The following is a 13,514-nucleotide window of genomic DNA, read 5'->3' on the forward strand; positions in this document are numbered from 1 at the left end:
ATCCCACGGCATGCTTCTGGGGCGCCTCTACTGTCCCCCTTCGTGCTGTAGGGTCAGGGATGGCTCCCCCACCATCGGTGATGGTTTGCGCCAGTTGAAGGTTTTTGTGCTTGATTATCAACACAGTTCATTTCAACACAGTTCATTTCAATAAAACTATCAAAACAGTTCCTTTGATGTCAACACATATCAGCATCAACTATCAGGCCAGTTCATTTGATGTCCACATATATCAACATCGACTACCGACACAGTTCATTTCAATGAGCCAATGGGGGGGGGGGTTGGGTAATGACGGTCTTTGCCCTCAAATTTCCTTCAATAATTGGTTTCCTCTCTCATCCCGATTTCTGTCCTTCTGCTTGTTTGAGGGTCTCCCCCCCCCGCTTTTTCTGGTTTCTTAAGGTAGCAACTTACACTATGGGTTTGCTTGGTTTTTTTTTTTTTTTTCATTTTCCCCCTCTCCTTTCCCAGTTGGGTGGGTTTCCTCAATTCCTTAAATGCAGGGGCCAGGCCAGCCCGGCCAGGAGTGATCCTGAGTGCAGAGCCCGGGGTCAGCCCTGAGCACTGCGGGTGTGACCAGCCCCCAGAACTCCATCCTTGGCCCATTTCTCTAGCCACGCTCTCGGACACGCTTATCTGGTCTGAGGCTTGGTAAGCTCTGCAGACCGGCCTCTCCTGGGCCTCTTCCCCACACGACTCCAATCACAGTGCAGTTCCAGCCCTGTTATAACCTCCGTTATCTCTGCCAACCTCGCCTCCTCCCTTCCTCCGTCCAGGCCATAATCCAAGGGTCATCCGCTGGTGGACTGGACCCCGAGCTAATCTGGAGCAGCCTCCAGCTCCCCTGCCAAGGCCAGGCCGGGCAAGGTCACTGGGCCTTTTAGGTCCGACAAAGGCCACTGGGGTGGGGGTGGGGGGGTGACAGACGCCTGCCTCCGAGTTACAAGTGGGGCCGGCGCCTTTGCCTTCTTGGCCATGGGATGGGACACGGTGCTTTCTGGCTGGGCGGCGACACGTGCCACCGAGGGCAGGAACCCCTGAACACGCCACCAAACACACGTGGGGCTGGGGCTGGGACTGGTGGTGGCACAGCGCCCCCTGCTGCTCGCTCGGAGAAACAAGCGCCCCAGCCCAGCCGCTAGGTGGAGAAATTGTCCTATTTCCCCCAGGAGCCTTATCTGGTTTTTAAAAAATTATTATTATTGTTATTATTATTATTATTTAGGCTTTTCTGAGTCACACGGCAATGCTCAGGGGTTCCTCCTGGCTCAGGAACTACTTGAGTGCTTGGGGGACCCTCTGGGATGCTGGGAACCGAACCCAGGTCGGCCGCGAGCAAGGCAAACGCTCTCCCGGCTGTGAAATCGCTCCTTTATCTCTGCCGCGTGATCTCTGGTTCTTAAGGAGCAAAAGCAGAAAGGAGGGGTACCATGTGCGTTCACAGTCAAACAAAGTTTCAGGAACGCCAGTCATGTGGGAAAACGTTCCCAGATAATCCCCTTAGCGGAGCGGAGAATCGTGGCACGTTAATACACGAGAGACAGAAATGAGGTGTGTTTGAGGACATGCCTTCTGAACAAGCGTCGGGGGCATGGAAACTCGACTTGGAGGCTATTCCGACATCCTTCCGACTGGCTGCCCCCATTCCCTGACCTCTGGTCGGCTCCTTCAGTGAAATGAATCTATCCTGGAAGTGAAGGAAGAAGGAACTTCATGAATCAAAAGCAAATTCTTATTACAAAATGGGACGCACCACCACAGAGGGCAAAGTGGATCTTTCTTGTGCCGTTTTTGAGGGGCGGGGAATCCGGCACCCATTGATCCTCACTCATGCAAGGCACGCCAAGCCACACTCCCGGCCCTGACACGTCTTTGCTGATTTGGGTTTGGGGACACACCTAGCTCAGGGGTTGCTCCTTGCAGTTTGGGGACCATGCAGCACAGGGGGGCAAACTCAGACCTCCTGCACGCCCCGTCTGGACTCTAGCCCCTGGAGCTAGCCCCCTGGCTCCCCAAACTTGTTTCTAAGGTTCCCTTATTTCTGAAACCTGTTTCGGCAATTCAGTTATTCCCAGTTTCCCCAATTCATGCGCAATAACTTTTTTTTTTTTTTTTTTTTGCTTTTTGGGTCACACCCGGCGATGCTCAGGGGCCACTCCTGCCTCTGCACTCAGGAATCACTCCTGGAGGTGCTCAGGGGACTATATGGGATGCCGGGGATCGAACCTGGGTCGGCCGCGTGCAAGGCAAATGCCCTCCCCGCTGTGCTATCACTCCAGTCCCGGTTTTGGAATTCCTTTCCCAGGTAGCAGATGTATTTCACGCCTACAAAAAGGCTTTTCGGCTTTGTGGGCGGAACCGATTCCTCTGATTTTAGGGTGCAGAGGGGGTGGCCAGATCACAGAGTAAGAAAGTAAATAATGAGGTGGTATGGGGTAAATTAGTGGGGTGTCCAGGAGCTATGTCCGAGGGGCACACCTCCCACTGCTTTTAGGCTGGACCCAGTAGTCCTTCTCTGGTTCACCCCGGTGAGGTCTGGCCACTAGCTGCAAGTTTAAAGCGTATTTATGGTGCTGATACCAAACTCCAGTTGCCTATCTCTGCTTCACATCTTGAAGGTGCTTCAGGAGCCGGGAGGCAGGGCTGGAGCGATAGCACAGCGGGTAGGACGTTTGCCTTGCACGGGGCCCACACAGGTTCGAGTCCCAGCATCCCATGTGGTCCCCTGAGCACTGCCAGGAGTAATTCCCGAGTGCAGAGACAGGAGTGACCCAAAAAGAAACAAACAAACAAAAAGTAACACGTGGGCAACAGCGGGGAGGGCGCCTGTCTCGCACGTGGCATCCCATAGGGCGCCCCCCAAAGCCGGCCAGGAGTGATCCCCGCGTGCAGGGCCAGGAGCAAGCTCTGAGCGCCGCCTGTGGCCCCCACAGCAGACCAACAAACAAAATCCAACACTGAAACAATGCTGGTTCGGAAAACGCCGGAGGGAAACAAGCCCTTGAAACGCCCCCGCCCCCCGCCACAGCACGGAAGTGGGAGAAGGGGTGAAAGGGGACCCAGGGATGCTGGCGCCCTCCGCCTGCGGGACCCCCAAAACATCAGCGCTTAAAATAATTGCTGTGAGCCAGCGTTGCCTCAATTGGACGGGGGAGGGGGGGGAAATGAGTCAGAAAAAGTGCTGGTCCCAAAACGATGCTCTGACACTGTTGCATCCGTGGCCCCGAGACTGTTGCCCTGAAACTGTTGCATCTCGGCTGCTCGGTGCGGTCCCCGATCGGGGTTTGGGCCGCAGCGCCCGCCAAGGGACAACGGGGCGCAGGCGACGCCCCGAGACATCAGACGCCGCGGAACCGGGTCCCCGGGCCCGGCACTCACCATCTTCGGCCTCCCGGTCCCGGGAAGCGGCGACGTCCGGGGAAGAGGCGCTGCCACCAACAGAACCGCAGATTCCAGGTTACTCCGGCAACGGGCCACGCCCACTTCCGGAGCGCGCGGCGAGGGCCCCGCCCCCTCTCCCCTCAGTGGCTGGAACGCTCTCGGGCCCCGCCCCCAGCCGGAAAAGCCCCGCCCCCTCTCCCCATTGTGGCTGGAACGCTCTCGGGCCCCGCCCCCTCGGCCGGAAAAGCCCCGCCCCCTCTTCCCATAGTGGCTGAAACGCTCCCGGGCCCCGCCCCTTCGGCCGAAAAGGCCCCGCCCCTCGACGCTGTTGCCAGGGCGACAGGACACCGCCCTCCGGGTTTCCCTCCGCCCCTTCCCTGCGGGCGGCGGCGTGACCCGGAAGTGGTACCCGGCCGCCGCGCCCGAGGCTCCCCCGCTTCTTTCCCCGCGTTGTGCCCGTTCGAGGCGTGTCCGCCCCCCGGGCGCCGCGGGTGGGGGCTGCTCGCGTCCACGCGCCGCCCCGCGTGGGCTGCCTGCGCTTTCACCCCCGCTTCCGGCGACCCGGGGGCTCCGGGAGCGCGACCCGGAACGGGACCCAAAGTGCTTCCGGGGCGGCGGGGGCGCGTGACGTCAGCCGGGCCTGGGCCGGAAGTGGGCGTGCGGGGCGGTGGGCGTGCGGCGCGCCGGGGCAGCGGCGGGGCGCGGCGGGGCCCGGAGGTACCGCGGGGCCCGGGGAGGGTCGGACCCGGGCTGGGGCTGGGGCTGGCCCGGTCACTCCTGGCCGGGACGCCCGTCCCGCTGCCCGTTCCCACCCGGGCGGGTCGGGGGGTCGCAGGGGGCGTGAGCGAAGCGGGGTCCAGCTCCCGAGTGGACGGACCCTGGGCCGTGTCCAGCACCCGACCCTGCCCGCCGCCCCCCGGGGGGACGGAAGGGGCGCCCGAGCCCGGGCACGTCTGCCAGGTGCAGGGTGGGGTGGGGGGCGCCCTGCGCGCTGCCCCCGGAGTTGGGCTCATTCATTCCCGTTCCTGCCTTTGCAGGGTCGTCGGTGGACGGGGGTCTTCAGTCAGCGGACAGAATGGCCACTCTGGAAAGTTCAGAGCCCAGAGGTGAGTGTTTGCTTTGGGTGGGGTTTTTTTTTGGGGGGGGGCGGGGAGTGGGTTTCACCCGGCTTGACTTGGGGGCGTTGGGGGGACCATGTGGCATATGACCATGTGGCATGCGGGGTGGTGGGCTCAGGTTGTCTGGGTGCAAGCCAAGCGCCCCACCCACTGCCCTACCCCTCTGGCCGGTGGGCGATTGAGGGTTTTTTATTTTTATTTTCTTTCTATTTTTGGGTCACCCCCGGCGATGCTCAGGGCTGACTCCTGGCTCTGCGCTCAGGAATTACCCCTGGCGGTGCTCAGGGGACCCTATGGGATGCTGGGGATCGAACCCGGGTCGGCCCGGTGCAAGGCCAACGCCCTCCCCACTGTGCTATCGCTCTGGTCTCCCCCCCCCCCCCCGCCCCCCAATCCTCTTAAACATAAAATCTGGAGCCGTTTGAAGGAGCGTTTGAGTTGGGTGGGAGCCCACGGAAACCCAAGGGACTCGGGTCCCCTCCTGCTTCGACCCTTCGGGGATGCAGTGAAGTATTTCACGGCATGAGGCTGTATTTACCCAATACTGCTGGGAGCTACTGAGTCAGGCAGAGTCACCGGCTGTGCTTTCTGGCGTCTGGAGATGACGCGGGTCCCGGCGAATGGACCTTCCTCGGGGCTTAGGCGGACAGACGGGTGGCAGGGAGAAGAGGCCCCTCTCGACCCCAGTCTCGGAATAGCAGGAGCCACTCCCCAGAGCAGCTCAGTCTGGCCAGCTCGGGTGCGTGGGACATCTGGGTCCCATCCCTTGTGTCTCCCAGGCGCTGCCGGTGGGACACGGGGCCGCCGAAAGTTCTTTTTCTTTTCTTTTCTTTTTATTTTGGCTTTTTGGGCCACACCCGGCGATGCTCAGGGCTGACTCCTGGCTCTGCACTCAGGAATCACTCCTAGCAGTGCTCAGTGGACCCTATGGGATGCTGGGAATCGAACCCGGGTCGGGTGCGTGCCAGGCAAACGCCCTCTCTGCTGTGCTATCGCTCCAGCCCACAGCTGAAAGCTCTGAGCTGTGTAGTTTCATCCCCCCTGGACCCCCCAACCGCCTGGCTCTGGGGCTTTCCCTGGCTTCACACTGCCCGCTGGCCCTGCCCTGTTTTCTGTGCCCGTGACGGGTTTCTCCCATCCACACACCCCAGGCTCTGAGTCGGGGGCCGGGGCGGCCGCAGTGTGCTGGCACTGATGCCTCATCGCCATCACCCCGTTCCCAAGTGAGGTCACCCCCAAAGGCCCGGAGTCTCTGCGGGGGTGCAGGGGACGCACAGCTGCTCCTTGAGACGGTCCCCACCTGCCCTGTCGTCATCCTCGCCCACGCAGATCCGGGCCTACCCCACGCGGGCACCTCCCCGCTTCCGGTTATTCCAGTAGAGCGAGCACCAGAGGCCGGGGCAGGCGGGTGGCACCTGGGAGGCCGCTCAGGTCGGGGCGAGAGGCAGAGGGGGAGGACGGTAGCGGGCCCGACACAACGGGCCCAGCAGACCACCCGGCTGGCGCTTGACGGGAAGCCCCGAGCCGAGACCCAACGCGGGCACTGGGGGCCAAGGGTCACAGCAGGGGCCTGGGAAGTGAAGGGGGGCTGAGCTCCAGAGCACGTGGCAGGACTTTGCAGGACTGGGCAGTCAGGATGGTGTCCCGGCCCGTGGCAGTCGGGATGGTGTCCCGGCCCGTGGTCCAGCTCACGTTCTGACCCATGGTCCGGCCCTTGTCATATCACACTTGCATGGCACTGTCGGGCCTCTTGCTCACCGATTGTCCCCGCCCCCGCGCCTGTGTTGGCCCCTGAGGAGGTGCCAGACGGCCCCAGCCTTCGCTGTTCCGAGCCCTCCCCCCACATCACGGGCTGGGCACGGTGGGCTGCCATGGCTGCTTTTAAGAAAAGGGAATCGCACCTGGGTCGATAAATAAATAGGAACTGTTCACGCCTCTGAATCTGAACCCAAAGCCCTTCTCGGGAAACAGAAGATTAAAATGGAAAGTCACAGGGCTGGAGGGACATTACGGCAGGGAAGGCGCTGCCTGGCGTGCAGCTGATCGGGCGGGTTTGGATCCTGGCACCACTCACAGCCCCCCAGGCCTGCCCAGAGTGATCCTGGAGCACAGATGACTCGAGTATTTTCCTATTCGGGAAGCACTAGGAGTTAGGAGGAGGGTGAGTTAAATCACAGCATCTGATGGCGTGAGGTTCAGGGTCCGCCAGGCAGGGCTGGGGTCTCGGGGCCTGGAACCCGCCGCTTGATGGTCTGCTGCTTGGACACTCTCCCAGGCCCCCTGAACCAGCTGCATTTGTCTCAGTGTTCCAATCAGGGACCGGCCAAGACGGCCCTTGGCGCCTGTGAGGCTAGAGTGATAGCACAGCGGGGAGGGCATTTGCCTGGCACATGGCTGACCGGGGTTCGATTCCCAGCATCCCATAGTGTCCCCCGAGCACCTCCAGGAGTAACTTCTGAGTGCAGAGCCAGGAAGAACCTCTGAACATCGCCGAGTGTGACCCAAGAGCAAAACCAACCTCAAAAAACTGTGAACTGCATCCCAAGTGATGGGGCCCAGCTAGAGCCCCCAGTGCCCTGGGAGACCCCCCTTTAAAATACTCATTGGGGGGCTGGAGCTTTAGCACATCTGGGAGGGTGTTTTTCTTGCACACGACCGATTTGGGTTCGATTCCCAGCATCCCATAAGGTCCCCCGAGCTCTGCCAGGAGTGATTCCTGAGTGCAGAGTCAGGAGGAGCCCCAGTGCATCACTGGGTGTGACCCAAAAAGCAAAAAAAAAACAAACAACAACAAAAAAACTGGAATCGGTTTGATCCAGAACCCGGGCTTCATTCCAGGCTGTTCCATATCTGAAGCGCGTCCAAGTCACGGGTCATCCTGAATCAAGGGAATTTGGTCTCTATTGCCCTTGTACTACAAGTAGTATAAGTTGCTTGGTTACTACTCTGCTCTGCTTTTCACTGGAAACTTGCACCTTCTTTTAGAATAGCTTCAATGTTGGCCTAGGGCTGGAGCGATAGCACAGCGGTAGGGCGTTTGCCTTGTGCGCAGCCAGCCCGGCCGAGCCGGGTTCGATTCCTCCGCCCCTCTCGGAGAGCCCGGCAAGCAACCGAGAGTATCTCGCCCGCACGGCAGAGCCTGGCAAGCTCCCCGTGACGTATTCAAGATGCCAAACACAGTAACAACGAATCTCATGATGGAGACGTTACTGTGGGCCCGCTCGAGCAAATCGATGAACAACAGGAGGACCGTGACCGTGACCGATGTTGGCCTCGTCCAGAAAACCTCAGTCAGCGAATATCTGTGATCTGACCCTCGCCAGAAAAAAATAGGGCAAAAGAGGGCGATGTCCCTGGCTCGCTCCTTCTGTATCAGCAGTCCACGCTGGGGGCACAAAGGCTGAGTCAAATGTCCTCGAGAATCAGGGGTAGCTGGCAGCCGTGCAGGAAGGGTGAAGAGTGAGTAGTGCTGGGGCTGGAGCAATAGCACAGCGGGGAGGGCGTTGGCCTTGCATGCGGCCGACCCAGGTTCGATCCCCAGCATCCCATAGGGTCCCCCGAGCACCGCCAGGAGTGATTCCTGAGTGCATGAGCCGGGAGTCAGCCCTGAGCATCGCCGGGTGTGGCCCAAAAAGCAAAAAGTTAACGAGTAGTGCCAAGTGCATATTCCTGGGTCCCGGACCCTCCCCCCCGCCCCCCGGAACCTCTCCCGCCCCCCAGAGAAGAGAACTGTCCGTGTGCCCGGGAAGGCAGCTGGTGCTGATGTAACAAAGGTTTCTAAGTGCGTCACAAGGCCAGGTAGAAGCATGAAAGTCACCGGGGCCAAATGTCGAGGCCCCCCCCCACCCCCAAAGTTGCCAGGCCGGCAGCGGGCGGGGCCCGAGGGCATGTGAGGCAGCTCCACCCGCCGCCTGGCCCCCTACCACGTCCATCCTCTGGCCAGAAGTCGGTTCAAGCAGTAGCAATTCGGGCTCCAGACGCCGGTAGGCCGGGGTGCCTTCCCTAGGGACCCCAGAGGGTGACTGTCGCGTGGGTCTTGCCGTGGGGCTGTGAGAATGGCCTCTTCTGGCTGGACTGGGGCTAGCATCACTCACGGGGCTGTGTGTGTGTGTGTGTGGCCAGCTGAGGCTGGCATCACAGAACTCTGTGTGTGTGTGTGTGTGTGTGTGTGTGTGTGTGTGTGGCTGGCTGGGTCTGGCATCAAAGGACTGTGTGTGGGGGGGGGCAGGGCTGGCATCACTCACAGGGCTGGGTGTGTGTCTCTCTCTCCTCCACCAGCCGCCCTGGCCTCGCCCCCCGTCCGAGGAGCCGGAGATGGAATGGAAACGGAGGAGGCCCCCAAGCTGGAAGTGACCCCGGGGGACCCGGCCCCCAGGCGCCACCGGCTCCCGAGTCCCCGGAAGAGGCCGGGTCCAGCTGACAGCCCCGGGGTCGTGCAGCTGGGTCAGGTGCCGGCCGAGGGCGCCCTGGAGGTGGAGGCCGTCCGCATCCGGGTCCCCAAAGCCGCCATCACGCACCACCTGTCCGCCGCCAGCGCCAAGGTCCCCGCGCTCGGACGCCACAAGGGAGAGGCGCCGGCCGAGAGCACGGCGGCGGCCCCGGGGAAGGAGCTCTCCGATGTCAGGAATAATCTGGAAAAGCTCGAGGCCTCGGAGCGGAGGCTGAGAGAGGACAGGGAAGGGCTCGCCAACCAGCTCCGGGTGCAGACGGAGGTAAGAACCACCTGCAGGCGAGAAAACGCTTCCCTCGCGGGGACGGTGCTGTTGGCCAGCGTTTTCCCGAGACACCGAGTGGCCTGGGCCGTGGCTAGTAACGGTTCCTCAAAAGCGGCCTTCCAGGGGTCGGAGGGATCGCACAGCGGGGAGAGCACTGGCCTGGCATGTGGCCGATCCGGGTTCGATCCCCAGCATCCCATAGGGTCCCCCAAGCACCGCCAGGAGAGATTCCCGAGTGCAGAGCCAGGAGGAACCCCTGAGCATCCCGGGTATGGCCCAGAGGGCAAAAGACCAAAAAAAAAAAAAAAAAGCGGCCTTCCAGGAACCGTGTGAAGGATGTGTGTATAGGCACCACAAACTCCTTTTGGGATGAAAAGTAGACATTCTAAGGCACACAGAAACAAAATCTCAAATGTTGAATAAAATTATAAAACATAAAGACCCGAGTGAAAGCTCAGGCGGGGAAAGTGCCCCACCAGGAGTGAGCCCTGAGCCCAGAGCTGGGAGTCATTCCTGAGCACAGAGCCAAGAGTCGGTCCTGAGCACAGAGCCAGGAGTTGGCACAGAGCCAGGAGTAGCCCCTGAGCACTGTTGGGGGTGGCCTCTGGTCCACCCGAAACAGCAGAGCGAGCCCGTGGTCAGTCCCCCGTGCTTGAGCCAGCCGCGGGTGTCATCTCTGACGCTGTGTCTCTGCGGTGTTGGTTGGGGGCCTGCGATGGCGACGGGACCAGAGGACCCCGGGAACGCCTGGTGTGACCCCCGAGCACTGAGCCAGGAGTAGCCCTCAGGCCCCGTGGAAGCGGTGCCGGCCAGAGCGAGGCGGGCGGTCTGCCCGGCGGTCACGCAGGGCCATTGTCCGTGTCCCGCCCGGGCGCCGCCGCATCCTCCCGCTTCCCCAGGTCAACCGGGAGCTAAAGAAGCTGCTGGTGGCGTCGGTCGGGGACGACCTGCAGTACCACTTCGAGCGGCTGGCGCGGGAGAAGAACCAGCTGCTGCTGGAGAACGAGGCGGTGGGCCGGCACGTGGGCCAGCTGTCGGAGCAGCTGGAGCGGCTGTCCATCCAGGGCGACGTTTGGCGCAGCAAGTTCCTGGCCAGCAGGTACCGCCCGGCCCCGCCCCCAAACCTCCGGCAGGTTCCCCGCCCGCAGTGCTCCAGCAGGCACCTCACCCCGGGCTCCCGTCCGAACGTTCCAGCTGGTATACCCCCGCCCCGGCCTTCCATCCCGAAGGTACCCCCGCCCCGGGCCTTCATCCCGAATGTTCTGGCAGGTACCCCCGCCCCGGGCCTCCCGTCCCAAATCCTTGCGACAGCTGGTGAATTCCTGCTCCATTTATTTTCAACTTTCTTTTTCCCCTCGGATGAGTGGTGCGAGAGCACGTCTCTGTTCCTCTCTTCTTCTTTCCTTTTTCAGTTTTTATTAGTGAAACACCGTGAGGTCCAGTTGTAGACTTACACAGAAGCTCGTCAGTGGGGAGGCAGAGTCAGGTCCGTGGCAGGGCTGGGTCCTCGGGCCCTTGACCTGGGCGGGCGACGGTGTGGTCAGCATCTCCCGGGCCTCCGCAGGGTCATGGCCGACGAGCTGGCGGGCGCCAGGGCCACGCTGCAGCGGCAGACCCGGGATGCGCAGGGAGCACTGCAGGACCTCCTGAGCGAGCGGGAGCACTTCCGGCAGGAGATGGCGGCCACGCACAGGTACAGGCCCGGGCCCACAGCACCCAGAGCCCCAGCACCCCAGAGGGTCTCCCGAGCCCCCTGTGGTCGGACACTCGGGAACTGGGACTCGTGGCCGTGGGAAGCCCCCGGGGCTGTGGCAGGGCGGGGGGGGGGGGGGGCCCTGGGGCGCCCGTGACGTCCCTGCCGTGTCCCCGCAGGCTGCTGGAGGAGCTCCTGGTGTCCCTGCAGTGGGGGCGCGAGCCCACGTACCAGCCGGGCCCCGCGCCGCACAGCACTGCCGAGCTGGCCGCCGCCAACCACGGCCTGGCCAGGGCCATCAGCGCCCACCTGCTGGGCAACGTGGGCCCCGGGCAGCCCAAGAAGGGTCCGGCCACCGCGGAGTTCTGCAGCAGCCCCGCCGAGAAGATGGCCGAGACGGTGACGGTCCCCTCCCGGCGAGCGGCGCGGAGTGTGGGAACGGGGGTCCCGCCCGGTGCTGGGACGGCGGGAGTGACGCGTGTCCCCTGCCCGTCCCGCAGGTTCTGCGCCACCTGGACCCCGTCGGCCGCGCCGGAAGCCCCCCGCACAGCCCGCTCCCGGAGCCGACCCCTGCCGCCCTGCTGGCCACCAAGAACATCGGCCGCTTCCACCCCTACACGCGCTACGAGAACATCACCTTCAACTGCTGCGCCCACTGCCGCGGGGACCTGCTGGTGCTCTGACCCGGGCCACGCCCGCCCCCGCGCCCGTTCATGGGTGTGCATGTGCACGTGTGCGTGTACAGTGAGGTCGGCGCAGCAGGGCTTTGGGGCCGCGGAGGAAGGACCAGGTGTAGGCATGTGCCTTGCATGCAGCTGACCCTGGTTCCATCCTTGGCACCGCATCTGGTCCCCCAGGCTGCCAGGAGGTGACCCCCAGTGCACACACACACACAAACACACAAACACCCGGCGCGCGCACACAGACACACACACACACACCCCTGAGTTTCAGATATTATCTGGGTATGAACCAAGTACACACATACGGTTTCAGATATTATCTGACTGCCAGGAGTTCACCCCCAGCATGCACACACACACACACACACACACACACACAGTTTCAGATATCTCATTTGCTACACAAAGCGTTTAGTTACACACACACACACACACACACAGTTTCAGATATGATCTGGCTCGCTACACAAAGCATTTAGTTCCGCTCCACACACACACACACACACACACACACACATATTATCTGGCTTGTTACACTAAGCATTTAGTCATACGCACACCAGAGTTTCAGATATTATCTGGGTATCTCACACACACACACACACACACACACACACACACACACACACACACCCCTTGCCACACAAAGTATTTTTAGTTCCTTCTCCCTTCAGGGTAGGACCTTTGGGGGGAAGTTTCAAGCTTTTTGGTGATTTGGGGGCTCCCGGGGAAGTTTGCAGAAATCCTCCGGGCAGTGGGGCAGTGTTGATGACACATCCTAAATGCTGTACGACAGACTTAAAACTGATTTGCAGGGGCCGGAGGGACAGTGCGGTGGGTCAGGCTCTTGCCTAGCAGGAGACAATCTCAGCTTGACCCCGGCCAGGAGTGACCCCTGGGCGCGCAGTCAGGAACTCGGCCTGAGCACCCCTGGCTGTGGCCCCCCCAAAAACGAAAACTGTACTGCAGCACCTAAACAGCAGACATTCACCCGCATGTCGGGTCTGGTGCAGGGATCCACGTTTTGAATGGATTCAACTTCGAACAAGGTTCTAACGACTAAGCTCATTTTGGCAAATCGAGCATTACAGGAATATTCCGTTTCATATTTATAAAACACGGGGAAAGCAGGATCTTTCGAAAAATACTGTATGAACTCAATGACAGGCGTAATCCAGTAATTTATATTGTAGAATATATATTATTATGGGCTATTAAATACCCTTTTGTAGGTCTTTAAAGATATCCACAAAATGTACCAAAGTATATGAATTATATTTGTGGAAATGTCTAGCCACCGCAAAGTCTTTGAAAGTCAGATGTCGTCAAAAATGATGTATTTTAACGTCAAGAACATTTGTGTTTGATTCCATCTAAGTTATATTTATAGTTTCAAGTGGCAATAAATTTCTCGGCAATAAATTTCACTACTTTATTTTCAGCACATCTTTTGGATGGCGTTTGTTTAGCTCAGAAAGAGGTACTTCCCGTTCGGGTTCCTATTATTCCCCTGCACATTGATTCCTCTACCTTTCCCTTAAATTACTTTGATGAAAAATGTAGGGTGGGTGAAGGGGCCAGAATAAGAGGACAAGAAGGCTATTTGCCTTGCACACAGCTGGCCCGATTTGAGCCCCACTGGGGTGAACCATGAGCACAGAACCAGGAGTAAGTCCTGAGCACAGCCAGGTGTGTTCCCCACCCCCCACCCCGAAAAAAAAAAAACTAAGAATATCTGCTCCCCTTTGTTAGAAAATTTTTTAATTTTTTTTGCTTTTTGGGTCACACCTGGCGTTGCACAGGGGTTACTCCTGGCTCATGCACTCAGGAATCACATCCCAACCCTATGGGATGCTGGGAATCGAACCCGGGTCAGCTGCGTGCAAAACCAAAGCCCTCCCCGCTGTGCTATCGCTCCAGC

General features: G+C 60.3%; 2 protein-coding genes across 2 annotated transcripts in view; one reads left to right on the forward strand and one right to left on the reverse strand.

Moving 5' to 3' along the window:
- Window positions 1-3,485, reverse strand: part of NME7 (NME/NM23 family member 7) — a 42,446-nt gene extending 38,961 nt beyond the window's left edge. The window contains exon 1 of the mRNA XM_056108573.1: window positions 3,382-3,485. Within this exon, the coding sequence (XP_055964548.1) occupies window positions 3,382-3,384 (3 nt within the window). The 5' untranslated portion in view covers window positions 3,385-3,485. The remainder of the gene's footprint in view (window positions 1-3,381) is intronic.
- Window positions 3,486-4,425: 940 nt separating this feature from the next.
- BLZF1 (basic leucine zipper nuclear factor 1) lies at window positions 4,426-13,034 on the forward strand. Its single transcript, XM_056108572.1, has 6 exons — window positions 4,426-4,490; window positions 8,781-9,214; window positions 10,117-10,316; window positions 10,782-10,910; window positions 11,090-11,309; window positions 11,411-13,034. The coding sequence occupies exons 1-6, from the start codon at window positions 4,460-4,462 to the stop codon at window positions 11,591-11,593; spliced, it is 1,197 nt and encodes a 398-aa protein (XP_055964547.1). The 5' UTR covers window positions 4,426-4,459; the 3' UTR covers window positions 11,594-13,034.
- The last annotated feature ends 480 nt before the right edge of the window (window positions 13,035-13,514 follow it).

Source organism: Sorex fumeus, unplaced genomic scaffold (assembly GCF_029834395.1).
Source record: "Sorex fumeus unplaced genomic scaffold, SorFum_2.1 ptg000226l, whole genome shotgun sequence".
NCBI classification, from domain to species: Eukaryota; Metazoa; Chordata; class Mammalia; order Eulipotyphla; family Soricidae; genus Sorex; species Sorex fumeus.